The sequence below is a fragment of the Phacochoerus africanus genome, chromosome 11 (assembly GCF_016906955.1).
Source record: "Phacochoerus africanus isolate WHEZ1 chromosome 11, ROS_Pafr_v1, whole genome shotgun sequence".
Taxonomy (NCBI): domain Eukaryota; kingdom Metazoa; phylum Chordata; class Mammalia; order Artiodactyla; family Suidae; genus Phacochoerus; species Phacochoerus africanus.
In genome coordinates this window covers 48,268,822-48,295,642 of record NC_062554.1, presented here as the reverse complement: position 1 = coordinate 48,295,642, position 26,821 = coordinate 48,268,822, and the positions used below count along the sequence as shown (strand labels likewise).

The following is a 26,821-nucleotide window of genomic DNA, read 5'->3' as shown; positions in this document are numbered from 1 at the left end:
AAGGCATGATTAACATGAGCTACAGAATGGCTTAGGGATAGGGAGGGGAGAGGTGTACTCAACTACAAAACAGAAAAGAATGAGTCACAGTGGCAAACATGGGCACTGCCCAAGCCCTGTCCAGGGGAAACCTTAGCAAAGGGATTTCAAGGATTAAGATCCCACTGGCAGGACCTTCTTAAGATACGGATACAGGAGTTGTAACCTGATGGTTCTAAGTACCAAGACCATAGGGAGGAGATTACTTCTGTAGTGGAAAGTCAATCATTCGTCATCCAGTTTTTAATTGGGCAACCACGATTCATGCCCACATCCCTCCCACTTTCTTTACTCTGTGCTCAAGGCCACCAAACAACCTTTTCATCGTAATTGGCTTCTGGGGAGACCCCCTGACATGGGGAAAATGCATCAGCCATGTCGATCTTCTAAAAGACAGGACTATTCCCAAGGTGAGTTAATAAGTGTGCGTGATTTTGTTGCATGAGTCTCGTGAGCTTGGTGAAGGCGCGTTTGCCCTGGAGAAAGAACTCACTATCATAGGTTGGCAACACCAGTTACCTAAGCCTGGAAACCTTAGGGTGAGGCCATGAACAGGTATATTCACCATGACCAGGTGGTAGGGATCCTTTTGGGATTTCTCTGGGCACAATGCACTGGAGGGAGGATATTTTTTTCTTTCTTTGGCTGTGCCCACGGCGTGCAGAAGTTCCAGGGCCAGGAGGGATCGAACCCATGCCACAGCAGTGACAATGCCAGATCCTTGACATGCTGAGTCACCAGGGAACTCCGAGGTGTTCTTTCTGACCCTAAGGGTGACAGGAGACAGTGTGGCATGGTGATAGAGAACGGGAAGGCTGTTCTAATGCAGGCTGGCTTTGCCGTTGACTTTCTGGTTTCCCCAAAGCAAATTACTTAACCTGTCTGAGCCTCTTTGTCCTCAGCTATGAAAGGGGACAACAATACTTCACAAATTTATTTTGGCTCAATATTTAAACAAAAGCAGCATCCTGGCAGACGTTACACAGATTCCCGCCCCCAGGTCCACACTCTCCAATCCTGACTCCGTAGGTCCACTTGCCTTTCGCTGCTTACTGATCGGCGGCAAGCCCGGCATCTTTCTCACCTACGGAAGCCTCTGCAAAGGGCTCTCTGACACACTGCTCATCACACTGGTGTGTTTTCTTCCCTCAGATTTGAAGACTGACTTCTTAGCAAACTGTCTCTTCGCAAATGTAGTGCCCATGTTAAGAGAGCCACTGCCGCCGCTGCCCTGCAAAATCATCTCATTTACCTCAGGACAACCGCCACTTCTCCCCACCCCTCCGCCAACACAAAGACATCGTGTTCTTAAAGGATCCGCCCTCAGAGACCAGCTTGTTAATGACAAAATTATTACAGGTCTTCGTGTCCTCTCCTCTACGAAATCAACCTCCTTTTAAAACAGACCATACAAATGGGGTTCGGAGACTGCATCAACCATTGTTATTGCGCTCAAAAGAACAACTCAAGACACGCAGAGAGTGGATTTTCAAAGAGGTGTTTTTCTTGATCCAGTTAAAGTTTTTATTTGGTGAAAAAACTGACGTTGAGACAAAAATTATTTTAAAATTGTGCGACAATATAGTAAAGTCTTCAGCATCCATCAGTGATAATATAAACGTATCAAGGCAATGGAAATCATTAATATCCAATTTCACTTTGGAGAGAAACACGGATTTCACTTGAAATAAGAGCAGAGCAGGCCGTTGTTTTGCTGCAGATACATTTGACTTTGCCTAAAGTTTCTAGTAATTCACAAGAGTCTTTCAATGAGAAAAGACATGGAATATCTAGCATTACATTCCATTTCAGCATGTATACTGGTTCCATTTGGGGATATTTACACATGAAACTAATACCATTCTTGGGTGACTTGGCTCTGATGATTTAAATATGGCTGCTCAAAATTCGCGGGCAGAAATGTATATACAACTATTCTCCCTCAACCCGTGTCCGCTGGCGGTACCCCTTCCGAAAACATGTTCTGGCTCATGTACCCAACGGCACATGTAACCTCTTGCTATCTGTTCCATACCTCAGTCTTGCATAGAAAGTAGTCTATATAAACTTAATGCATTGGCTTTTAGGACACAAAAATTGTACCTGAAAGGCAGCACACACTTCCTTTAAGAAAAACAATGCAGTAGGAATGTCAAGATACAATCCCGACAGGAGGGAAGATTCTGCACAGAGTTTGAGAGTCAATTCCTAAAATCAATGTGGAGGTGATATTTGGTTTGCTGACTTCCCCAGATCCTTTCTTTGAGGGACCTTCCAACTCTCTGCGGGGAAGAGAAACATCTCAGGGATTTAATAGGACATTTTTAGTGGGAAAGTGGCCCATCAAACCTGATAGGATGGGGTTTCTGCCCTCACGGAAGTATTGAGAATATGGTCTCACTGGGTGGAGAGTGACCACTGACTGAATATTTGAAGGCAGGACTCCCCCTGCCCCCAAATGCCCCACAGGTTTGTGAAGGGTTATGTTGTTCCTTAAATTGTCCAAGTACAGCTTGAACTAGTGGGTCACACATAATGGGCAGAGAGAATGTGCAGCTGTGTTGCATATCTGTACCCCAGGATACTACCAGAAATGGAATCCCAGGAACCCTCTTCCCAAAGTTGGAAGTTTCACCAGTTACCAAGCTTCCTAACGATTTCCCCAGCTTGCCAGCAATCACTGGAGCCTCTCACCTGTGGGGAAAAGGGACTGCATAGCCATGGCCTCTCCCTGGACTCCTCTACAGAACTCTACGCTCTGTTATTTTACCCCCATGGACCCACATCTCATAAGGCTTGGGGGCCCCTCAATCCTTCAGGGGGCAAAACTAGCTTCCAGAGAAAGTGTGTACACAATCCCCCTGCCACCAAACTGAAGTGGTCTACTCGTGGTCCGTCCTGGTCCACGGAGATGTGGGCTTCTGACATTCTAATGCATCCTGGGAGAAAAGAAAACCTTTTCCCTGACAGTGTGAACTTTGGAGGTGGCCTCTCCAACGAGGTACAAAAAAAACCCCTTCTTCATCAAAGAACCAGGGGCTCCAATTGGTCACAGTGAAGACAATTATTTGGTCACCTTCAAAGGCTCCATGTAGCTTTTGTTCTCATATCCTTTTGTCACTCCCACCTCTGGACTCTTGCAGCTGGCTTATCTATACATCAAAACCTCACAAAGCAATGTATGCAGAGAGAAGAACAGTGCGTGCTTCAAAAGTTCATAAAAATATACAATTTACACATAGCTGCATCTATCTAGCTTAGTCTTCAGGAACTTAGCTCTTCTGTCTATATAAAATACTCTAGCCCTACAAGGCTGCTTGTTCTCAAACAGCCCAGTGGCATTTTCCAAGGAGAGGGGTGATGGCCAGTCTATACAGTACGGTGCACTAAGCATTGGGAGGCACTGGGAACTAGAATCAGATGCTCAGAAACATCTCAAGTTGCCAACTGGAGACATGCTCTGAAGAAAGGCTTTTGCCTAAGGAAAAATGCAAGAGGAAGAGTCTCGGAGCCTTTTAAATCAGCTTTCACAAATGCCATCAAAAAGTTGGCAGAAAAAGAAGAAAATATACTTACTAGCAGTTTGATTAAATGACTTGCCTCCCACCAGACTGTTAATCTTTCAGTTACTTAAAGTGCTTATTAAAAGGGGCTGTGGTAGGGCTCAGAGTTTTGCAGAAAACTCCCAGATAAGACAAGATCAAGCCCAAGAAATTCCAATCTTTAAGAAAAGGAGTGAGAGCGGAAAGAAGAAAAAAACGTGCTAGGAGGAGGCTCATGACTCGCCACCACGTGTTGAAATAAATGGAGCCCTACCACCGGACACAGTAAGTGTCTGCAGTTGAAAATACTCCTCAACCTATATGGATACATACAGAAATAGAAGGTTTAAGCTACAAACATTTTAATTGGCTCTTCGCTTCCCAAACACTCCCTAGGTAGAACAAAACTCTATCACCCAAGAACGATACTTTTGGTTAAAAGAAAGCAAATACTTGTGAGAAGGTGACACACTGCATCTAAGAGGAGATGGGGTTTTGACAGAGCCTGCGGATCAAGGACACACACGCAGGAGGGAGCGTGACTTTGGAAGAGTCCCAGCGCGCACTCCTTCTTGGCTGGGAAGAAGTTCTGCAGGGAGGTGCACTCAGTCGGTATCACAATGCTGGACATCGGTGCTTACAGCTCTAGGTCTAAAGTGCGGGAGTCAGTCCCCGGTGGATTTCACATACCTACCAAGTGGCCACGGTCTGAACACTGGGGTGGCCATGAAAGGCCGAAGGGACCAGCCCGGCGTTTTTACAGAGAGCAAGAACTCTAGTGCTGCAGCCACTGTGAACAGGACTGAATGGGCGCTGAGTCGTACATCTGCTCCATCTCTCTAAGAGTGAATAGCACTTTCCCTTTAAATCGGGCAGGGTACTGGCGAGCGAGATGGAAGGAGAGGAAAAAAAAAAAAAAAAGACAAGGCACTGACCCAATTCAAAAGGACTGCATATATCAGTATGGATTTTTAAGGACGGTAAGCGGCCACTTCAATGCAAACACAAAACTTTACATTCAAGATTCTGCAGTGGTAAGTAAAAAACAAAATAATCCCAGAAGGAAAAATTAGGTACTATATATCTGCCAGTGTAGCCATCATGGCACAGATCTAGAACTCTCTCCCACAACTGGAGCAATTTTTTTTTTTTTTTGCAATGACAATGACACCAGTGTATAATAAAGCAGTGTTATCACTTTGTAGCTTTGAAAGCCACGTCTTGCACAGAGGCACGTACAGTAAGAATCCGTCGGTGAGTCTAAGAGAGGAAGCTGTTGCTTGCAGGGCTTCCCAAGTTGCAGCTCTGTTGAAATGAAATGGAGCAATGACTCAATATGCTCTCCTGCCAAACGCCATCGTGTGACACACGAGTCAATAAAAATGGATTGTTTCCGGCATGGTAACAAAACTGCTTCTGTTCTCCACCCCTGGACCCTACAGGCGAGGGGCTCCTGACATGTGGTGTCCGATGACCACTAAAGCCTTGCCCTGCACAGAGTTCCAATAAATTAACAAAACAGCATAAAAGAACCCTCCCCCCAGCACACACCCAAACACTTTCATATAAACTAAATGCAAACAAAATTTTCAATCTGAGCATACTTTCAAGGAGGAGGGATGTCATCCATCACTCTTCTCTTGAAGTTTTTATTAAATACTCTGTGTCTTAGAAAAATAAAAAGAATGGCCAACTCACTGAATCAAAGTTATCTCACAGACGTAAAAGCATGCCCAGTAAGCATAGCCCTGTAAGACTACATGAATATCAAATCAAAGCAGTTTGGTTACTAAAATCAACCTGGTTTGAAGTTCACAGTTGATTATGACAAAGTTTCCTTTCCTTCTTTTTTTTTTTGTTTTGTTTTGTCTCATTTTTGGCCCGTATAAAAATAACATATTGCAACTCAAAGTGCATCTTTTAAAATAAACCATCAACTATCTTTATCAAATAAAATATTTACACCATTTGGTTTCTAGTGAGGAAAGCTCTTTCAGGCTATCACCATGGGGACGTCGTCTGAAAATCCAGTTATCATCGGAGCATCTTCATCGTCCTCCCCTAAAGGCAAGACAGTGGGTCCTTGGTGAGTTCCAGCGCACTTCCGCCTGACCCCACTTCCCACCACTGACCCCTCTCCCCCATCGCAAGCCCCAGCCCGGAAAGTCAGCAGCAGAGCCTGAGCCAGGACAACTGATGTTAAATCCCTGCCCAGCTTCTCTCTGCCACTCTTGGCTCACGTGTTCCCCACCAATGGGTGGCCAAGCTTACCTTCATGGTAACTTGAACTTAACCATATAAGGAAAGTAAATCTTTGAAGGAGGAGGATCTTATTACCGCTCCAAAGGTCTAATGGGCAGCTAACATGGAACATACTGCCTGCTTTCTCCTTTGCACCCACACTGCTCATAAAGGAAAGGACCTTAGAGGAGTGTAAGCATTTTGAGGACAGCGTCCCAGAGTCATGGGTGTCCCCTTGTGGCCCCGATACCACTAAGTGCTGATCTTCCTTCCATGATCACTGCACAGCCCCACTGCCCCCAGTAACAGAAGCAAAGAACCCACACTATTTACACAAGGCAATCCAAGTGCTTGTAATAAAGCAAGAAAGGAAACTGAGAAGAAAAGAGAGGACACCTAATATCAAACGATCAGTGAAAATGAAATACTTGTCTTTATAAACAACCAAAAAAATATATAACCACCAGCGAGGACCTCCCTGGTGGCTTGGGGATTAAGGACCCAGTGTTCACTGCTGTGGCTCAGGTTTGATCCCTGGGGTGGGGGGAACATCCTCATGGCACACACACGAATAAGAAAAAAAGGAGTAGCCAGTGAGGTTGCACTAATCAATCAGAAAGAGAAACAGAAGATGGGGAGGGCTTCTTTGGACAGAAGCCAACAGGGAAGGCATGGCTTTTTGTCTTGACTAAAATCTCCAGAGATGCCAGACCTCCAGGTCTGTGCAGGATGACAGGGGGTGGAAATTCCTGAGAATGTGCTGAAACTCTGGGACTATCCAAGCCCAGGGTCTATCCATCCTTCCTGCACAAGGCAAGCTCCTACCTGTTCTTTCACAAAACTCCCTGTGTCGGGCCAGAAGCACACATCATTGAAGAGAGTTCCGGTATTTTAATTTATGAGCAATTTCAAAGCAAAGGGCTCCAACTGATTCAGCCCAAAGCAGTGGGATCGCTGGTTAATGCAGACCTCCACCAGTGTCAAAAGATGAGCTCAGGGGAGGTCCCTGGCTTTGTGGGTCCATCCTGGGAAGAGGGGCCCCCACACCCTGCCCTACTTACCCAGGTCATCCCCCGAGGAGAAGATGGCTGAGCCCAGCCTGGAGCTGTAGTGGCTGTTGGCGAAAGCCGTGAAGCTGTTCTGTAGCCTCCGATGCTTTGTGTAGAGGATGGCAAACCCGATGCCCAGGCTCAGCAGTATCAGGAACAAGATGGGTACCACCACGGCAGCAACATCAGTAGATCTGGTGGCCTGGATGGCTGACACATCCCTACCTGCCAAGGCAAGATGCCAACCCATAAGCCTCCTATGTAAGGGCAGGAGAACAGACCAGCCCCCCGCCCCCAATGCCCCACCCATCAAAAAGATGCCGAGCTACCTGCTCCGCCTGCCTGGTGTGGCACGTTCCTGCCCTGTGACGCCTGAATGTTTCCCTGGAGCTGATGGTGCTCAGGCCATGCGCATGCAAATACGGTAATTACATTAGACTCCTAATCACTGCCTCGTTGGTTATTTAGATAATCTCTTGGAAGGGAGACCTTTGTTGGGGTATCAACATTGATTTCATTAGCATTATTACTTAAGACCACTCGCCTGCCTTACATAAGAGGATGTGAAATCAGACCACTAATTAACCAGATTGCAATTATTTCCCCCTACTTGGCACCAAAGTCACTCTGAACTGCAATTACCTGAAGCTCCATTAAGTGATACAAACGAGATTTCTTTACTGCAATACTGAATTAACAGCTCATGACGTTTTATGAGGTTTTTTAACTTAAATAAGAGAGAGAGAGAGAACCTTTCCATACACATTTAACATTTTTTAAAAGCTCTCTGCAAAGCCACTTGGGGTCTATAACCTGACAGAGATGCTCCCTTCCCACTGTCACAAATAAATACTAGCTTTATCATGATGTGTCAATAAACTTGTAGCGACAGGGCTCGGTGGCAAAGCCATCTTCCTGCTGGGTTAGGGCCGGTCTTCCTGGAAGGGGTGGGCTTTTTATGTCGGCAATCCTGAGGAAAGTCTGAGCCTGAGGCAGGAACACAGCTTGTGGGAGTCAGTTTGACTAAGGAAGCACAGCGGGCCTTCTCCACCTTCTAGAGGAGCCTCGTTAGGCTTGAGGTTGTCCCCGGTGCAAGGCAAGGTGGTGCCGGCTGGGCTTCTGCCCAGGGGGGCAAGCTCAGCAGCCACTCAGGGATTCAAGCCGACAGGTCCTCATAAAGACAGGCCAGAGAGCAGCCCCTTCCTGCAAAGCCTGACCTGACAATTCAATACCCGAGTCTTCCATTTCCTTCGCTATTACCTTACTGGAAAAAACGCCACCAAATCTTAGTTTATATGTCCCAACCAAACCGCAGGGGAAAGCTCTAGGGGAAAGCTCTGGGCTGGAGCAGTTAAAAGGAAGCAGTCTGGGGAGTTCCCATTATGGCTCCGCAGGTTAAGAACTCGACTAGTGTCCATGAGGATGTGGGTTCGATCCCTGGCCTTGCTCAGTGGGTTAAGGATCCGGTGTTGCTGCAAGCTGTGGTGTAGGTCGCGGATGCAGCTATGACCATGCCGTAGGCTGGCAGCTGCAGCTCCAATTCGACCTCTAGCCCCCACCCCGCGTCCAAGGCAGGTGAACATCAAGGGGCAGGATGTGGCCCAAGTGGTCCACCCAAGTGATCCTCCCACCTGACAGTCTTGGTTTTACAAAGGGGGCTCTATTTAGCAAACACTAGGACAAAGGGCTGGTGGTTTGTTTCATACAAGACCTTCTCAGAACCTCTAACTCACTACAGTCCTCCAAAGGGACGTGGTGCACATGGCTTCCCTATTTTAGGGGGGTGCCCGGGATAAATATCCCACCAGGAGCCACCCCGGGAAGCGATACAATAGCTCTAACATAAGCCTGTGAGTTTTAGGCACTGGTCACTTCTTGGCTGGGAGTAAATGGAACAACCACGTCCAGTGGCAAGATGTTTGTTGGCATCCTGGCTAAGCTACTACAACCTGAGCAGGCTTTCTGTGTAAAGGGGAGGCTCCTCTCCCCCTGCCACTGGCAAGGCCAGCACTGTTCTCTCTGAGTCCAGAAGAGAGATTCCAGACCAACTTCAAGTTCTCATCTAAGGCTGATGGCTCAGATGAAGGGGAAGGCTGTGAAATCAGTTGCTCTGGGATGAGATAATCCACTGGCTTGGAAAATAATAAGGAATATTAGCATAGCAGAGGCTCTGAAAAGAACCCCCCCACCACCACCAAAATAAACAATGAAACTCATTAACCTCATGCTTCCCAAACAGAATTTCATTTTTAAACAAAATCTCCCTTTCTTGTGTTGTACTTTCAGAACTGATCACCTTGCGATCCCAGCTCCTCACACCACACCTGGCTCAGAAATACTAAATAAGTCGGTGCTTAATTAAATTGATGCATAAATGACTGTCTTTTGAACTGCAAGAATCTTTTAAATGCATTTTAGAAAAACACATGTTCATCAAACCGTGCTACGCTCTTGATATATTTCCCCAGAACTAAAGACAGAAACAGGCAGCAAGAGCGACTCACCAGACCCCAACTCATCATACAGCAGGACAGCAGGCTCCCCACAAATCTGGCTGCCAAAAAGGCATTGGGCTTGGACGGTGAAAGTGTAATTATGACCCAGCTTCAGGTTGGAAATTTTAAAGAAATTGTCAGTAGTATTCCCAAGGTACGCTGTGATGTTCATGGCGCTGTCAAACATGTGTATCTCGTAGCCCTGAAAACAAACACACGGGGGATTGTGCAGGAAGTTACCTAAGGAATCTGACAGCTTCTATTTATGATGGGTTCCAACTTTGTGTGAGCTCCTTATTGTAGGCTTTTACAGATGCTAAAGCACTTTATGTTTTCGTTGCTGTTCTTTTCACAGTACCACTGAGATACTGGATTCAGGAAATGGGAAATTTCTTATCCTCAATGCCTCAAGTCACTACCACATCCAGTTCTGAGCTGGGTGGTAGAAATGAAAAGCCGAGCCCCAACAAAATATGTCGGTGCACAATTCAAAGTTCTGGTCAGCAGTCTGCTTTGTCTCAGAGAATACTAAATGCCACAAAGAATCCGGACAATTCAGTAACGGTTCACTGAAATGGGATTGGACTAATGATAAATCCAAGTGGCAGCGGACTCCAGCCATGGGGTAAAAAAACAGAGCTTGCAAGAGTAAAAGCAAGACATTTCTCCTTAGGACCAACTCCATGTGCTAACTCCACTGCTGGCTTGCAACTCACTTCCTATCTCCAGCTCTCTAGCTCTTCCAAGCCGATCCTAGTCCCAGACTAGCCTGGCCTTGAACTGAAGAGTACTGTAGTGCTCAGGCTCCTCTTCATTGGAGGAGTGTGTAATAAGCTTCCCAGGTAGACTGGCTCATGGACAGCCCTGGACTCCTGTGCCGGAAAAGTCCCTCTTGGACCAGCCCTAACCCAGCATGCAGGCCGGGGTCAGGACTGACTACCAGACTTCCTCGTTGATCTCCAAGTATTCCAGTGTCAAAGCTCCCAGCAATCCCACACCCCCTAAAAAGGACCACCTCTCTTATCTCTATCCACATATTGGTCCCCATTGCATAACCATGGTCTCCTGGTTCCCATTCCATTGAATTGCCTCTTTGAACTCGAAGTCAGGAAAAAGGATCCATTAAGTAAGCTTATGCCAGAACCCTCCACTGGGAATGGAATATGACCTCAAGCCCAACCTTTATAAAGGTGGGCATCTGCCACTCGGGAAGAAGCCCTCACTGCCAAACTGGGCCTCCCAATACCATTTGTCTGCCCTCCCATTCCTGCATTCTCTTTTATAAACTGGGAACTACCATTTATGATTTTCTATCTCACTTATATGTGGTCCAGGGCATTAGCAAAATGCATAAAGCTGTAAGGATAAAAAAAATTAAATGACACATCAACCACCCATAATTTAATTACTTCGGGTGACTTCTCTTTGTTGCTGTCATAAATAAAATTCCTTATGCGTGTTGTTTCCTTAGAGTGAAATCCTAGAAGAACTGCTGGAGCAGAGGATACAGCACTTTCAAAGTTTCTAACCCTCATTACCCAAGTGCCTTGCAGAAGGCTGAGAGGATTCATACTCTCAGGGCGTTCCTCTCCCCAACTATTACCCATACTAGTAGTACTCTTCCCTTCCCCCCCAAACACTTGCCAATTTAACGTGAAAAGTGCTCTCTTTGTTGTGGAGAAGACTAGCAAGGCTGAAACGTTATTTTCTTTTGCTCACTGCTGCTGGAAATGTTTTGTTACCTGTGCCGTGTTCAAAATTAGAACACTGTTGACCCTTGAATCACCCCGGGGTTGGGACGCCAACCCTCTGAACAGCCAAAAACCCCAGAAAGGAATTCCTGTCATGGCTCAGCAGAAACGAATCTGACTAGAAACATGGGGATGCAGGTTCGATCCTTGGCCTTGCTCAGTGGGTTAAGGATCTGGCATTGCTGTGGCTGTGGTGTAGGCTAGCAGCTGCAGCTCTGATTTGACGCCTGGCCTGGGAACCTCCATATGCCAAGAGCGTGGCCCTAAAAAGACCAAAAAAAAGCAAAAACCACAAACACCCAAAAACCCAGAAAAATTTGGAGTGGGCCCTCCATAGGCACAGTTCCATACCCTAGGATTCAACCACCCGAGATCATGTGGTTTTGCTGGTTCTGCACAGGAGGGACCCACACAATTCAAATCTGCATTTTTCAAGGGTCAGCGTGCTTCTGTTTTGAATAGATCTGAAGGCTTTCTTTATATTTAAGTAGAGTAACCATCTGTATGTCACGGCTGTGAGAATTTTCAAATTTTAATTTCGCTTTGCTTCCAGCACCACACAGTGATGATTTAGACCCGCAGGGCTCTTTTCAGACACTACACTGCAAGGTGCCCACCGCTGATTTGTTGTGTCTCCGTCTGGCTCATGCTTTGCTGACAAGGGGGCCAACCCGGCTCCCTTCGAGAATCTGTCCTCCCTTGGGTGGCAAATCTGTTCCCAGGGGCCCCTCTCCTCCTCCTCTCTCCTGCTACGAATATAGTTACTCATTTGTCCGTAACAAAGAAAACTAGGTGTTTCTCCTCTGTCCACAGACTACCTTCAGTTACTTCCTGCTCCCTGGAAAGACACTGATGAGATGCCAGGGTGACAGTGAAGCTCAGTTCCCCAGGACTAAAGCCACAGCCCTGCCCTTAGACCAGAGAGGCAGGGCCCTTGGTTCTGAGGCTGAGCCTCATCCCAGCCTCGGGAAGCACAGTGAGAGCCCCAGCCCATTTCCCTGTCTTTTAGGGGACGACGAGTTCAGGATTGAAAAGTGCTTAGTGCAGAGATTCTCATCTTTAATGGGCAGTATAAACATCTCGCTAATTAGCAATCCTACAGAAAAACGGTCCTTTAATTCTCAAGTTCACTCCCCTGCCTGGCTTTTTCTTTTTACTCTATCTATGCCAGCAGGCTGTTAACAAGCTCATCTCGAAAACAGCATTTCAATTAGATTTCCAAAGTCATTGAGAAGGAGGGAGGAACTTACCCTGCTTTCATTAAAATGCTTTTCCTTCAAAGCTAGGCTTTTCCAAAATAGAAGGACGTGGTCATTTTCTGTTATGATTTTTAAGGCATCAGGTGCTGATAAAGAAACTGAAAATTAAAGAAGTAGGATGCAATTAATGGCTATTTGAGTCTCCCTTTTCTTCTCCATCAAAGATTGATTAAATAAGGCCAACCCTGGAGGGACAGTTTAAAGGAGGAAGAGAACACACATACTGCCTCGTATAGAGCCTAGCACACTGCAGACACTCTTTAATGGCATCTGGTTGTTATAATATCACTGGCTAAGAAATCAGCATGGTATCTCATTTGGTAGCCCTTAGACTCAAGGATCCCAAAAACAAAAGGGGTGGGATGGGCCCACATTTAAAGCCTGCTGGATCTCTGCTCCTGTCCCATGTGCCAGAGGGGCCTTAAAGCTCAGTGAAAGGGCTAGGGAGCTCACCCTGAAGACACAGCCCTGGAACAACCACAAAGTAGGGCCCGGGCCCACTGCTCACACTGCCAGGTTCCGTTACTGACACTCTGATATTGCCTCCTGCTGTCCGAATAACTGGGCTTATTACCTGCTCTCTGAACTTGAGCCTGACTGCTGAGCGAGCCTGGGGCTGGTGGCAAATCCTTTGCTAAGATACTACCGGGGTACTGGTCCTCACCCATTTCTGCACACGATACTGCCACAAGGCACCTAAGGCAGCTTCGGTTCAGGTGCCCAGAAGCAATGCTTGGCTTTAAGTTGCAAATATTCAGTTTTATTTCTACCTCTCTTGAAAATGTTAAAACCAGCTAAAGGAGGGGAAACCAGAGGAGATGGAGACTGTGGAAAATGACAGTCACTCCCCGGCCCAGGGTGCCCTGGCCACCACCCCGCGGCCCAGCCTGGATTCTAAGGGTAGTCCCTGCACCTCCTGTGCCAAATCCTGATGCAAATCCCATGTCTCAAAAAAATTAAATTAAAATTAAAAAGAACGGGAAAAAAAAGAAAGAAAGAAAGCAAGGCCATGTCTAGAGGCATCCCAGGAGCACCAGGGGTGCCTTGTGCTGGGAGGAGCCCTCCAGTCACTCGCCTGCTTACCTGTAGTAATTTTGATGCTGGAATCTTTGCTCATGTTCCCCAGCTGGACAATGACATGGTATTTCCCTCCAGGTTCCAGCTTATTGAGGGTGTATTCCACGGTACTGTTGCGAGATTTTACCTTGTAGCTCCTGTCACTCTTCCTTATTAGATCTTTAACTGCAATTGCATATAACTGGGACAAAACAAAGACATCTTAATGGTAATCAGAAACTCGGTGGTTTTTTTTGCTCTTTGCTCTTCAATGGTGGACCATGTAACAATGGTTGGGACCCACGGCAATAGTATTTTGAGCCCCAACCTCTGACTTTATTCTTTGGAAAACCTCTGGGGTGATCAGATCCAACCTTCTAACAAGCATTGGCTCCCAAATTTGGGTATCGAATTATCAATTTGACCCAAAAAGAAAAAAAAAAAAACTCAAGGGAAAGCCACATTTATGGTAACATCAGCAAGTAGGATGGAACAGGCAAGAAAAGCCAAGTTCATTGTTCAACTTTTGTATCTCTGCCACCCCAGTAGTGTCGGGATGCTGTCAGAGGGGTCTATGAATGAAAGTGTTCGGTCTCAGCCCTAAAGGACAGAAATTCCACTTACTTTCTCTCAGATTGCTCCTTACATATATGGGGACAGGGGGAAAATAAAAGGACAGGCAGCAAGGACAGGAAAGTCAATTATCAGGCAGAGGTTTAGCATCTAGAAGAATCTTCACAATCAAGCATTTATTTATTTATTTGCTTCTGAGAGCCGCTGGTGCAGCATATGGAGGTTCCCAGGCTAGGGGTCCAATTGGAGCTGCAGCTGCCAGCCTACGCCATATCTGTGACCACAGCTCATGGCAACGCCAGATGCTTAACCACTGAGTGAGGCCAGGGATCAAACCCACATCCCTCACGGATCCTAGTTGGGTTCGTTACCGCTGAGCCATGATGGGAACTCCACAACCAAATATTTAAAACCACCCACCGAAGGCAGAGGGGACGGAGGTAGAAAGCAGCCTGAGCAAAAGAAAATGGGAGATTCTTCTAGAATCAATGCCTCTTCTTTTAGAATAAGGGCCAGTAACGTTTTCTGAAAGGTTCAGAGAGTAAATATTTTAGGCCTTAAGGGCTAGATGGCCTCCACCACAACTACTCAACTCTGCTGTCTACAGCACGAGAGCAGCCACAGACCACGTGTAAAGGAACAAGTATAACTTGGTGCTAATAAAACTTTATTTAGAAAAACAGGCAATGGGCTAGATTTGGCCTGCAGGGCTTTGCTTGTGAAGGTTGAAAAAGCAGAGAAGAAAAAAGGACAAATCAATATGGTAGCCAGAAAGGATGGTGACGTGACAGCTAAGTGGCAGCACCTGAAGGACCCCATCATTGGCCAGACAGAAATCAGGGGAGAGACGTCCCCCTGAGCTCCAACCACCAGGCCTAGGTTTCTGGTGCCATTACAGGACCTCCCCTCCTCCACCCCCCAAACCAAACCATATCGAGAATAAGCTGCCTGGACGCCTGGCCTGCTCACCAGGTCCTGGTCAGGAGAATCATATGGGGATTCCCACTTGATGACAGCGGAGGTTTTGCCTGTATGGACCACATGCAGGTGACGGGGAGGGAGCCTGCTGTCTGGGATCATCCTCACCACGACGTAGTCCGAGGACGGCCCTTGGTAGGGCACCACCACCCGGACCTGAAACAGACACCACGTGAACCCACGCACGTGTCACCAAATCATTTTTCCTCACAACAGTGACCAGTACACAATTAAAGCTCAATGCACACAAAGAGATACAAAATAATTCCCCATCTTTCCCAGATCTCAAATCCATTTTCCCAGAGATAGTACTAGTAATGATTTCATGTCCTTCTTTCTAGAAAGGTCGCATGCAAATACAAGCGCAGATATGTGCGGGGGGCAGGGGGGTTCATACTTAATATGTCTATGTTTACACTTGAGGATGTATGCGTGGCCTATTTTTTTCTTGTTTTTACCTAAGTGGGAAAACATCACACATATTATTACATATTATTATGCTCCTCACTTCTTTTAGTTAATAACAGCTTGGGGAATGGTTCCAAATCAGTACATTTAGTTTGCTGTATTTGTTCTGGATGGCTGCCCTGTATTACATGGCAAAGATAAGCCATACCGTTTTTTAACCAGTCTTCTCTCGACAGACATCTGTTTCCCATCGTTTGTTATCATGAGCAATAGCATATCAAGCGCATTTTTCCATATACCCTGGTACACGTGTAAAAGCATGTAGGCTAGATTCCTAGACATGGAATGTGACAAAAACTCCGATCTATCCCTGAGCCAAATTCTCAATCCTGCAAGGGAGCTGCCATAGATTCAGTGGCCGTCCACTCTGTGTTTCGAGTAAAAACGTGATGCTTGTGAAGAACTATCCTTCTGTCTCCTCTCCCCCTCCCCCTCTCTCCCTCTCCCTCTCTCTCTCTCACATACACACAGATCCTAGAATCCACATCACCAGCTCTCCAGTTCCTGGGTCTGAGCTAGGAGCTCAGCAATTAAGACACCGCAAACAAATAAAACATTCCTCTGTCCTCTCTGGCATAGGAAACTTACCAGAAACAAATACTGCTCATCTCTACTGACAAGGACTGTTTTGTTGTGCTGTGAAGTCGTCACACTCTTGGGGTTTCGATAGAGGTCAAGAAAGGACGTAGCATAGAAAATACCGTAAACCTGTTAAAAGGAGAGAATGAAAAAGGACACCAACTCAGTGGCCAGTGACCTCCTCTTCTCAAAAGCCCTAGTTTAAGACCCTGGGAACAGCTTCCAAAGAGCTTACAGAGAGGTCTTCATTCAACATCTATTTCACTAGTATTTACAGAGAAGGCACACTGGGCCAGGCAGTGGGGTCCCACCTATAAAGATAAATATGGCACTGTCTCTGTCCTTAGAGCTTGCTTTTTTGAGGCCAGCCAGGCAGAGGAGAAAAATGGAATTATTAACGAGTTGTAAATACAGAAAGTTAGATGCTATACTACAAGTTGCAAATAAGCTGGAGAAAAGGGGGTGACCAAGGAAGGGGACACTCTACCCGTGTGAGGGGGGCGTGGGAAGCCAAACGGTTGTGCTGAGGGGGAGCAAGTGTGCAAGCTCGAGGTGGGGTGGGGGGGCAGGTGCACAGACTGCCCAGCAGGTACCCATCTGCCCTTTATTCCTCAGACGCATCCTGGTTCTTCGTGAGAACCGCCACCTGGAAACATGCCTACAGCTCCATCTCCCTCTAAGCAGGAGAGGCCCCAGGACAAGGCTGGTCAGTGACAGCAGGGAGGGCTCCTTAACCTGCAGGGAGAGCCCTTGATCCTGCCCTCCTGCTGCCTGGAATATGGAGGGCGATGTGGCTCCCGGAAGCCTCCTGCACTGTGAGGTGACACCGCAGGCTGGAGGTGGCAGGGCCTGGGGCCCAGATCAAACCGAGCTGCAGCTATAGAAGCCCCGGAGGGCTGAACTCCAACGCCAACATCTTTTAACTACGCTAATGAAAAGCCACTATTCTAAATTCCTGTTCTTAGAGGCCATTCTTAGCCCTAAATGGGAAAGACTTTAAAGCAGGAGGCGGGACTAGGATGGCCCTCCTAGTGGGGAGGATGGGAGCTGAGAGCGTTTACAGTGGGGTTACGGGCGATGGAGGTTCCTTTGTAAGGCACAAGCAAAGGGCATTTTCTCCAAGAGCATAAGAGTGGGCGAGACAAAAGATGTAAAGAAAACCGTACCTATCTGGAGAAGCCGTGTGGATGGAGGGAAACCAACAGGGACATGCAGAGGGACTTTGGTGTCCTAGACAAGCACATGGGATTGGAGCAGGAATTGGGGAACAAGAGCTCGGAGCATGAGATGGGATGGCAGAGGGGGCTGAGGTTGCAGAGGCAGGCCTGCTTCCAGAGAGGAAGCCCCGTGCAGCCACTGGGTGGAAGCTCCAGCCAGGAGCCAGGAAAGAGGTCCTTGGAGTCAAGAGATCCAGGGCGTAAGACGGCCCCAGGTATGGAACTAGAGACTCTCATACTGAGTGAAGTCAGTCAGAAAGAGAAAGACAAACACCATATGATATTACTTATATCTGGAATTTAATATACATCACAAATGAACCTACTTACAGAAAAGAAACTCATGGAATTGGAGAAGAGACTTGTGGTTGCCAAGGGGGACAGGGAAGAAGCGGGATGGACAGGGAGTCTGGGGTTAACAGATGCAGACTATTGCATGTGGAGTGGATAAGCAATGAGATCTTGCTGTATAGCACGGGGAACTATATCTAGGCATTTATGATGGAACATGATGGAGGATAATGTAAGAAAAAGAATGTATATATATGTATGACTGGGTCACTTTGCTGTACAGTAGAAATTGACAGAACACTGTAAATCAACTATAGTGGAAAAAATAAAAATCATTTAAAATAAAAAATATCACCCTATGTGACAGTGATGGTGGCCGTTCTCACAGTGGAGAGGACAACGATGAGTGAGATGTAGGCATTCTCAGCAAGCTGAAGACAGGTGGAGGCGAGAGTTTTATCCAGCTTCGTCCTCTGAAAGCTACAAGGAGTATAAGCAGCCTCTCATCAAGAAGGAGCCCAAGCTAGGCTCCTTTTCTGCATTCACACTAAAATCAAGCCACAGGAGTTCCCTGGTAGCTCAGTGGGTTATGGGTCCAGCATTATCACTGCTACAGCTGTGGTTAGAGCTGTGGCATGGGTTCGTTTCCTGGCCCGAGAATTTCTTCCTGCTGCAGGTGTGGCCAGAAAAAAAAAAAACAAAAAAAAAACCAGGACAAAACAAAAATCAAATCACAGGCCAGTGTTCTGTCCCTGAGACCCTACTCTGCAGATGGCTAGGTGTGATGGGTGGGCGGGCCCTGAGTTGATACATAAACAGAGACAAAAGACCCTCTGTGAGCAGAGTCTACCTCAAGGGAACGTGGACTCTGAGCATTTTCCTCTCTGTTCCTGCTTCAGAATCAGGTTCTGGAGCAACAGAAGAGCCAAGGCTACTAACGAGCTTAATGAACCTGAGCTCTGACTCAGTCTGTTGCTTTCTCAGCCTCGACTCTGGCCAGTTACCTCACCTGTCCGGGCCTCAGTCTCCCCACTGGGAGAGCAGCAACATCTACCCCCCAGAGCTGGTGGGAGGGCTAAGTGGAGACGCGTTTGAAGGGCTGGCATCATGCTGGCACATGGTGCTAAGTCTTCTCTCTCCTTCCTTCTTCATGGCTGATCTCACACACAATTATATGCAAACCTTGGTCCCTTCCCCAGGAAGAAGTCCTGCACCCAGTGCCCACTGGGGATGCCTCAGAAGACACGGGCTGGTGCCTCCCTCACCAGCCACTGGGGCCTCCCTCAGGCTCAATTACAGGTTTAGGTCCATATGATTTTCCATTTGGAAGATCCAGGAAACGATCCTTCCCTTTAGAACTTACTAATGAGTTGGGAGATAAGAGTAGACAGAAGATAACAACCAGGACAAAGGAGCATCCAGTGACACACCATGCTGGGTGGCACCAACTATAAATGAGGAGTGTGTAAGGGAAAGAGATGGAGGAGAAGAGGGTAGGATCTGACTACATGGTGGGAGGAAGAAGGCCTCCAGGAAGAGAGGGCAGAAGCCCAGGCACAGAGGCAGGAGGGAGAAGCAAAGAGCCTCGGGAGGGCGTGTGTAAAAGCAAAAGAGGGCGCCCCCTGGGGGCAGGTGGGCAGTAAAAACTCCAAAAGAGCACAAATCTCATCATAGAGAAACAAACTGTACAAAAACAAAAGGAAAAGAAAGACCTATGTGCAAGTGCAGTGAGGACCCAGGAATGAATGGGGGGCAGATTTAGTGGGATGGAGAAGGTAACTTGTGGGGGGCCACACAGGTGGGGTGGGGCTCGTGGAGCCGGGGGCATGGTCCCCAGTGCTGTAGTCACTGTCACTGCAGCTGGCTTCTCCCCCATCCCAAGGTGAGTCCTGGGCTCAGGAATACCCCCCCTCCTCACACTCGGTCTATTGGACAGCACACAGCAGAAGATCGCTCTCTTGGATGCCAGGCCAGGGTGTGGAAAGAGACGCTGGATGTCAGGTGCCTCTAGAAGGTAATCCAGAACCGACCAAGAGGGTAGCTCGTGTTTGGGGTGAGGGGGAAAAATGCAGGAGCAACAGAGAGGAAAGCCCAGGGGCTGTCCGGTGGCCGAGCGCCAGGGGCACAGCCATGCTTGCTCTGCCACAGTCATCCTGGCCGACTTACCACATTCCTGGGGCCGGTCCAGGTGCATTCCACCGCCGTCTGATTGATGGCCTTGGCTTTGAGGCTTGGGGCGGGTGGGCGGACGCCTCTGGTCGTGACATGCTCAAATGCCAGAGGACTGTCCCCCAAGTCTGTCTTGGCCCAGGCAGAAATCTCGTAGGGCGTATGAGCGGTCAGGTTGCCAACTGCAGAAACAGGGACAAAGGGTGGGCAGCAGCCGTCAGGAACGCATACCTTTATGTGCACCCCCTATGTTTTTAATGCCATCTCTGAGCTGAAGTGAGTCCCACATGTAAAGTAATAAAAATCCTATAACAAGTCCCCTCAGCATTATGTATTAATTGCTACTTCAAGTAACCGTGCAGGGACACCAGGGGATTCCTTTTAAAGCTGACCATCTGGGGATATAAATTGGTACAACCCTCCTGGAGAGCCATTTGGCCTTGTGTGAGTGTTGAAATCCTTCATAAGCTTCAATCCAGTTAAATGAAAGGGACCCCAAAATCTGTGCAACCAAGATGTCCATCACAGTAGCTATTATGGTAGAAAAAATTATACGTAATCTGACTGACCAGCGACAAGGCAATGTGCATTCATGAACCGCTAACATGGCCATGAAAAGTTGTTTCCAAGAATATATAATGAGACTAAAAAATTATCTTATTTAGGTTAAGTGAAAAAGGCAGGATATCAAACTATATATTGTATGATTCAAATTTTACTTAAAATGTAGAGAGAAATCAGTAAAGAGGAAAAATATTAACTTAGGAGATATCCAAAATGTAAAAGTGGTTTCCCTGGGAAGTGTCATGACATATTACAATTTTTACTGTAACTTTTTTGTTTTCTGTTTTCTGTAATAAACAGGTGCCCCCCCTTCCTAATTAGGAGAAATGTTATTAAAAACTAAAAGAGCAGTGAACAAAAAAGGATATGCTAGGAGTTCCCACTATAGCTCAGTAGGTTAAGAACCTGACTGCAGCGGCTTGGGTGGCTTCAGAGGCATGGCTTTGATCTCCAGCCTGCTGCCATGGGTGAAAAGATCCAGCATTGCTGCAGCTGCAGCTTGGATTCAATCCCTGACCCAGGAACTTCCATGTGCCACGGGTGTTGCCACAAAAAAAAAAAAAAAAAAAAAAAGAAAAGATGATAAAGAAAAGAAGGCTATGTTAAGAGGACAGCCTTTGGAATCAGAAGGGCTCGGGTTCAAGGCCCAACTATGCTTTGCAGCTGTATAAGAAAGAATGACATAGTCAAACTCCCTAGGTCCGTTTCCTTGCTGCTAAGGTGGAGGAGACTTACAGCAGCGGCCTGTGGGAGGGAATAAAAAAGGAAATGCTTGTAAAGTGCTTGGCATGACCCTTAATGTATAAAACACAACACCTGCTAGGATTGAAAGGACTGTGCAAACAGGACAAAAGGGAAAAGAAAGGAGCTCCCATGTCCTCCTCAACATTCCCATGAAGCCTTGGCCACTGAAGGTTTTGTCTTAGGAATAAATTAAAATCCTTCCTTTAGCTCATTTTCAGAGAGGAGAACTGGACCCCCTTCCCTCCCCTCAGTTTGTCCATTCATCCCACAAATATTTATTAAACGCCAATTATGCTCCAGGCCCTGCGTTACCCTGTACCAGCAAAGGAGGAAAAAGAGAGACTGGTAAGTAGACCCAGGAACTCTCTCATCTGCAAAAATCATCTACAAAGGGTTAATCTGGCTTCTCAGTGTATCCTCCTTTTTAAGCCTCTGACCGATGAAGAACCCTCAGGTTAGGAAGGGGTTTAGGGACCCACTCACGGACCCCTCACCTGGACTCAGGACCAGCATCCTCAGTGGACAAGAACCTGCCTGCTCAGATCGGCTGCAGAGAAGACCCTGCCTTTCCCAGCACCCCACAAAAGCTCGACCTCCCGGAAAGCACCTTTCTAGCTTTCATCCTCCCAGCTCACACACCCACCAGCTCCAGAGTGCTACCTCTGTGCGATAACATGCTCCCTTGGAAGTTCAAGGTTCTCTGCTCCTGTGCATGGGTATCAAATGCCCAGAAGAGGTTCACCACATAGCCGTTCACCTGCCAAGGATGAAGGGGCACATTACACGAAGCGTTCACATCACCCGACACGAAAGGCAGCCCTTTTCTGTTGTTCGTCAGGCGTCTCCCTTCTTACAATGGACAGGCTGGTCATTCTGACCCTTAAACCTGTTCCTTTTGTGCTATTACTGAATATTTAGCTAGACTCCTACTTCTATAAACAAATGTGAGACCATTTATAATGTAAAATATAGAGTCAATGAAACAAGAAGAGTGAATGCAAAATAAAAGGACAAGAACCAATGAAAAAAGGTAGAAAGAAAAAAAAGTTGAAAAAGTAATTCGATTATGGTAAGTAAGGATCAATCTTAGCACAGGTGGTCCTTGTAGCCAAGGCTAAGTGGTCAATCCATTGTCTAATAAGAGCACATACACCCATCCTTGAGTCACGAAGGACTACCTTTTTCCAAGTACTGAGCTCATCGAAGGATTTGATCTAAAAATACTGGACAGCACACAAATTAAAATGTTTTTAAGACCAAAGACTATATATAGACAAGGTCTACCTGAGGCCATGTCTGGCATCAAGTGTCTCTGAAACCAAGAGTGTGACACCAAACTGTAGTTCAGTAAATGGACAAGGACTTTGAAGGCTATTGATTCCAACAAACTTCACAGCCAGGGAGAGACAGGGGGAGAAACAGGCAAGAAAGAACACTATGGAAGGTGGATCCAAACTTGAGAAATCTGGGGACACAGATAATTATGGTGAAGCTGGCTATACAGATGGACCACACGGAGGGGATGAAGGTGCTGGAAGGGAAGATACTGGGTGGATATAAGCGGATATGCTTTCAACATATCTGACTCTCTCCCAAGACTCTCTTCCAGTGTGGGAACCTCTGCATTAGCGCTTAGCACCAGGAAATCCAATAAAGCTGAAAATTACAGGGCATACATATTCTGTTAACACCAACTCCTTATTTGCACTGTAGCTGTGAACCATTTAATTATATTGTTAAAAAAAAAAAAAAGGCACCAGGCTGAGGCAGAATAATTACACATGAAGACTCAAGTTGCTCTTTGTGGGGGAAGAAACCAACCTAGTTGTATTTTAGCTTCACTGGACCAAGTCATTCCTTAATCTTCCTATGGGTTCCCAGGCAAAGGAAAGCCCCACCCAACCGCGGGTTTGAAATTTCAGTATTACCTTGATGTCACTGTCCATGGACAGGGTAAAGCTCAGGGAGTTTTCGTCGTAGCTGTCTATGTGGATGTCTGGTGGTGGAATCACTGAGAACAAAAAGGGATTCAAAAAGAGAAACCATGTGATGAGAAGTGAAGAAGGCCGCACTTAACCGTTTTCAACTCAAGAGACAAAGCCATCTTTCAGTTGGGGAAGAAAGGGCATTTCTTTGGCTGTTTTTCCTCTTCTATCTCTTCTACCATGGCTGTCCTGAAGCTGAGGGTGGGTCCACGGTTGCCTGGTGAATACAGAACTATCTTGGCTCCGTCTGCTTTCCTGGCCAATGGGTGGAGCCGAAAAGTCCCATGATGTCAATGTCCCAAATCTGCCCTGTTTCAGCCTGGTTCTGAAAGGCGCAGGGATCACACTGAAAGCCACCTTTATGGGCACCAACAACATCTGGGCAGACTCAAGTCCTTTTGGAAGGCTGACAGCAGGAAAAACCTTCCGTCATAACTTGCAAATGTACATGTGGCAAACGGGAAAGAATGTGGGCTCTGGGGTCTGGCAAACTGGAGTTCAAATGCCTGTTGAGATGCTGCCAACTCTGTGAAGACCTGGGGCCAGTTACCTGCTCCCACTGAGCCCGGAGAGAATCATCTACACAGAGGTGGGGAAATGCTCTACAATAATGCATGTGAAGGGCCAGGCACTCAACTGAAGTTCCCTTTCTCTCCCTTTCCAATAAAGTCCCACCCATGACAGATGACAGCACTGATGCTCCATCGACATCCTCAAAAAGACCAGAGCTCCAGCTGAGCACTGAAGGGGCCAGGACAGGGCAGCAGAGAGAAAAGACCACTCTCGGTTCAAGGGATGGGCACATGCTGGTCAGGTTGAAGGTCTACCCACCAGAAACCTGATGCTGCCCTGCCAGGTGTCATCTAGGAGGGCTGGACGGGATGGGCATTGTCAGAAGATAATATTCAAGCAGCCCCTTGTACACTGGACTCTCAGCACACATGCCTCTCACACAGGCAAGGCAAGAGAGAGCAAAGGAGCAGATGCGATTCGGTGGCAAAGAGATGTATCGAAATCTGAAGGCGTCTCTCCCAATGATCGATCAATGTGGGCTTGAGAAAAACCCAGTCACCAGAGGCAGAAAGGCTATCAGGAGTTCCAGGCAGTCAACTCAGAGCAGACTAGTTTAGGTGTTGCTGCGAAGCGACCTGCATTATCACTGAGGTGGCTGGGAACAGACCACCGTCTCTCCAAATCCCAGTGTCCTCGGCCACAACATAAGCAGCAGAATACGGACCGGGTTGATGAGGACTGAGAAAGACCAAGTCATGTGAAACAACCAGCGCAGCACTTACGACCGAAGTGGCTTTTCTCAGTGTTGTTATGACTAATCCACTGCATTTACTAATGAAGGTGGTGCTTCGGGGTGGGGGGGGGGCGGTGTGCCATGGCTGATTTTGTCCCCCACCTTCTTAAGTTACTATGACACGAGATCACAGGTAGATCATGACACACGACTTCCCGACTTTGTACATAGTTGCCTCTGCACACAGCCTAACCAACACACGTATGAGGAGTTGAGGTTCAGCCTCAAAATCACATAAACGAAGTCTAAGGGCAGCAACTACCCGCCGAGATTTTCAAATACAGATGTGACTTGTGGTAAGGGATTCTAGGTACTACCTGTTTTTTGATGACCTTCCAAGTGTCCGCCCTTTTCAGTATGTATGGTCAGTACGTTTTGCCTCATTTTGTAGAGGAAAATAATTACCACAGTCAAATCTCTAGGGGAGCATGAATTCAGGGCACTTTTTCTGATACCCACCAGTGCCTCCAGATGCAAGGACTGGCCAGCTTCACCAAGTCCAGCTGCCCCCTACCCTGATCTCAGTGACCCCACACTTTAAAGGCAACCAGACAGTGACCCTCCAAGACCCAGACCCTATTTCTCACAAGCTCCGGTTAAAATAAAATCCCCCAATCACGTTCCACGAGACACTTCCAACTTTCACACCCACCAATCCAGAAACAAGAGCCCTAGTGCCGAGACCCAGAGACCCAGACCGGGAAGACGAGCTGGTCTGTCTCCCACAGTGCATCAGAGCCTTGTTTCTGCTGCTTCCATCCCCGGCTCATCCACGATTTCATGGGCTCCTCCTCAGCACCACTGACGGGGTGGAGGAAACTGGACTGGACCCTGCCCTCGTGAGGCACATGAGCAAGACAAAGATCCCGCTGTCCAGCAAGCAGGCAGTGGAGTGGCTCAGAGCACAGGCTCTCGAGTCAGGAGATGGGGTCCCAAATCCAGCTCTGTCACTTTACTGACTGTGTGGCAAGTGACAGCCTCCTTCTAGTTCCTTATCTGTTCTTGCAGTCGTTCTGAGGGTTCAATGACACCAGCTGGTAAATGCAGGGCAGCAGGCAGCCCAGCCCTCTCTGAAGGACTCAGGCACTAGAAATCACCACATATGCATGGTCACTTGGTGCCACAGGACACTAACACATGTCAGCATGGCGCTCTGGCAAAACCACCACAGATGAACATGGATAAAATCATCTCTCTCAGCTGAGAAGGAATCCTTCTATTTTGGAAGGATTGTGCATGAGCACAAGGGCCGGGCATGATGGTCCCTTGTGTGCTTTTATTATAATGATGCTCAGTTCTAGAAGGAGGAATAGCCCAACACTCACCCCAAAGACTTCGTGTCTAAAGCACTATGGAGCCACCCAGAAATGTGCCCGTGTTGGGGGGAAGGAGGCTGTGTGAAGCTTTTTAATCAATGCCTGTCCATTTTCCTGTCACACCAAAAGTTACTTCCAAAGGGCTTCTATCTTCTCTAAATCTGCAAGTGCTGGAATCATTTACCTTTTCCTTTGTTGGTGGTGATAATGGATTTAGAATCGCTCCAGTTTCCTATTCCACGACTAGTGACTGCCGCCACCTTTCAAATAAGAGTGTGAGTTAGTATGAAGTCAAAGCAATACCCCCAGTCAAGCCAGAATCCCAAGTGAGCTAACAGGGTAAGGATTTGGCAATAAGGATGGAAGAAATTATACAGGGAGGGATCCAGGACAGTCAGAGGCTCCAGCAACTCAAATTAAGACCCAAGAAGAGCCAAGAGGAGGGGATCTGGGTAGAGGGAACTGTGACAGCGCTGAAATTACGACATTTCTGTTGATTGACAGATGTCAAGGTTTTTCTAAAGGGCAGGGTGTGAGTGGGGAGTGTGTGTGTGTGTGCCTGTGCATAAACATATACAGCTACAATACTGCTCGTGTAAGGGAGTGTATGCACTTAATGGTCTCAAACCATGTTCTGCACAGGATCGCTTTTCTACTAAAGACATTGGTAATATATTTCATAAGAACCCCACAATATCAGCTGATAAATGCCACTTAGCATAGCTCGGCAGCTCCCTGCAGCTGAAGATAAGCAGAAAAGAAATGGGTGCGAAAGTCATCAGAGCTGAGATGCTGGCAGAGTCACTGGGTTAAAAGCAGGTAACGCTGCACTGCCATCATTTCTTGGTTGTCTGAGCAAAGTCTGATTTCAAGTTCTCTATGGCACGGGTTTATGAGACTGAAAAAAAATGATGAGCTCCCAGAGCAAGGGGCTGGGTATGGAGCAGACCACTAGTAAGTATCTCATAAAGGTAGGCACGGATTTCTCCCAAAAGAACAACCATCTCCCCATCTTCCCAGACCACCCACATGGCGGACACACGAGTAAGCACTCACTCGGACAGTGTACGGGGCGTTGAGGAGTAGGTTCCTTATTTCTGTACTGTTGCCGGCAGACCTCTGGGAGGCCCACATCTTGGAACCACTCCTGCTGTATTCTACCTGCAGTCAGAAGAAGGACATGCTAGTAACAGGTAACC

At 47.2% G+C, this 26,821-nt stretch overlaps 1 protein-coding gene across 4 annotated transcripts in view; it reads right to left on the bottom strand.

Annotated features, from left to right (window-relative positions):
* Nucleotides 1–1,521: 1,521 nt before the first annotated feature.
* Nucleotides 1,522–26,821, bottom strand: part of SORL1 (sortilin related receptor 1) — a 166,799-nt gene continuing 141,499 nt past the window's right edge. For 2 of the 4 annotated variants that reach the window (XM_047753214.1, XM_047753216.1), the window contains exons 37-48: nucleotides 26,679–26,783; nucleotides 25,807–25,882; nucleotides 22,944–23,026; nucleotides 21,676–21,772; nucleotides 19,705–19,889; nucleotides 16,040–16,159; nucleotides 14,975–15,139; nucleotides 13,460–13,634; nucleotides 12,368–12,474; nucleotides 9,376–9,568; nucleotides 6,884–7,096; nucleotides 1,522–5,642 (exon numbers count right to left, since the gene is read on the bottom strand). In XM_047753214.1, the coding sequence (XP_047609170.1) occupies nucleotides 5,575–5,642; nucleotides 6,884–7,096; nucleotides 9,376–9,568; nucleotides 12,368–12,474; nucleotides 13,460–13,634; nucleotides 14,975–15,139; nucleotides 16,040–16,159; nucleotides 19,705–19,889; nucleotides 21,676–21,772; nucleotides 22,944–23,026; nucleotides 25,807–25,882; nucleotides 26,679–26,783 (1,587 nt within the window). In that variant the 3' untranslated portion in view covers nucleotides 1,522–5,574. Of the gene's footprint in view, nucleotides 5,643–6,883; nucleotides 7,097–9,375; nucleotides 9,569–12,367; nucleotides 12,475–13,459; nucleotides 13,635–14,974; nucleotides 15,140–16,039; nucleotides 16,160–19,704; nucleotides 19,890–21,675; nucleotides 21,773–22,943; nucleotides 23,027–25,806; nucleotides 25,883–26,678; nucleotides 26,784–26,821 lie in introns of those variants that run through there. The other 2 variants (XM_047753215.1, XM_047753217.1) reach the window with 2 other exon arrangements.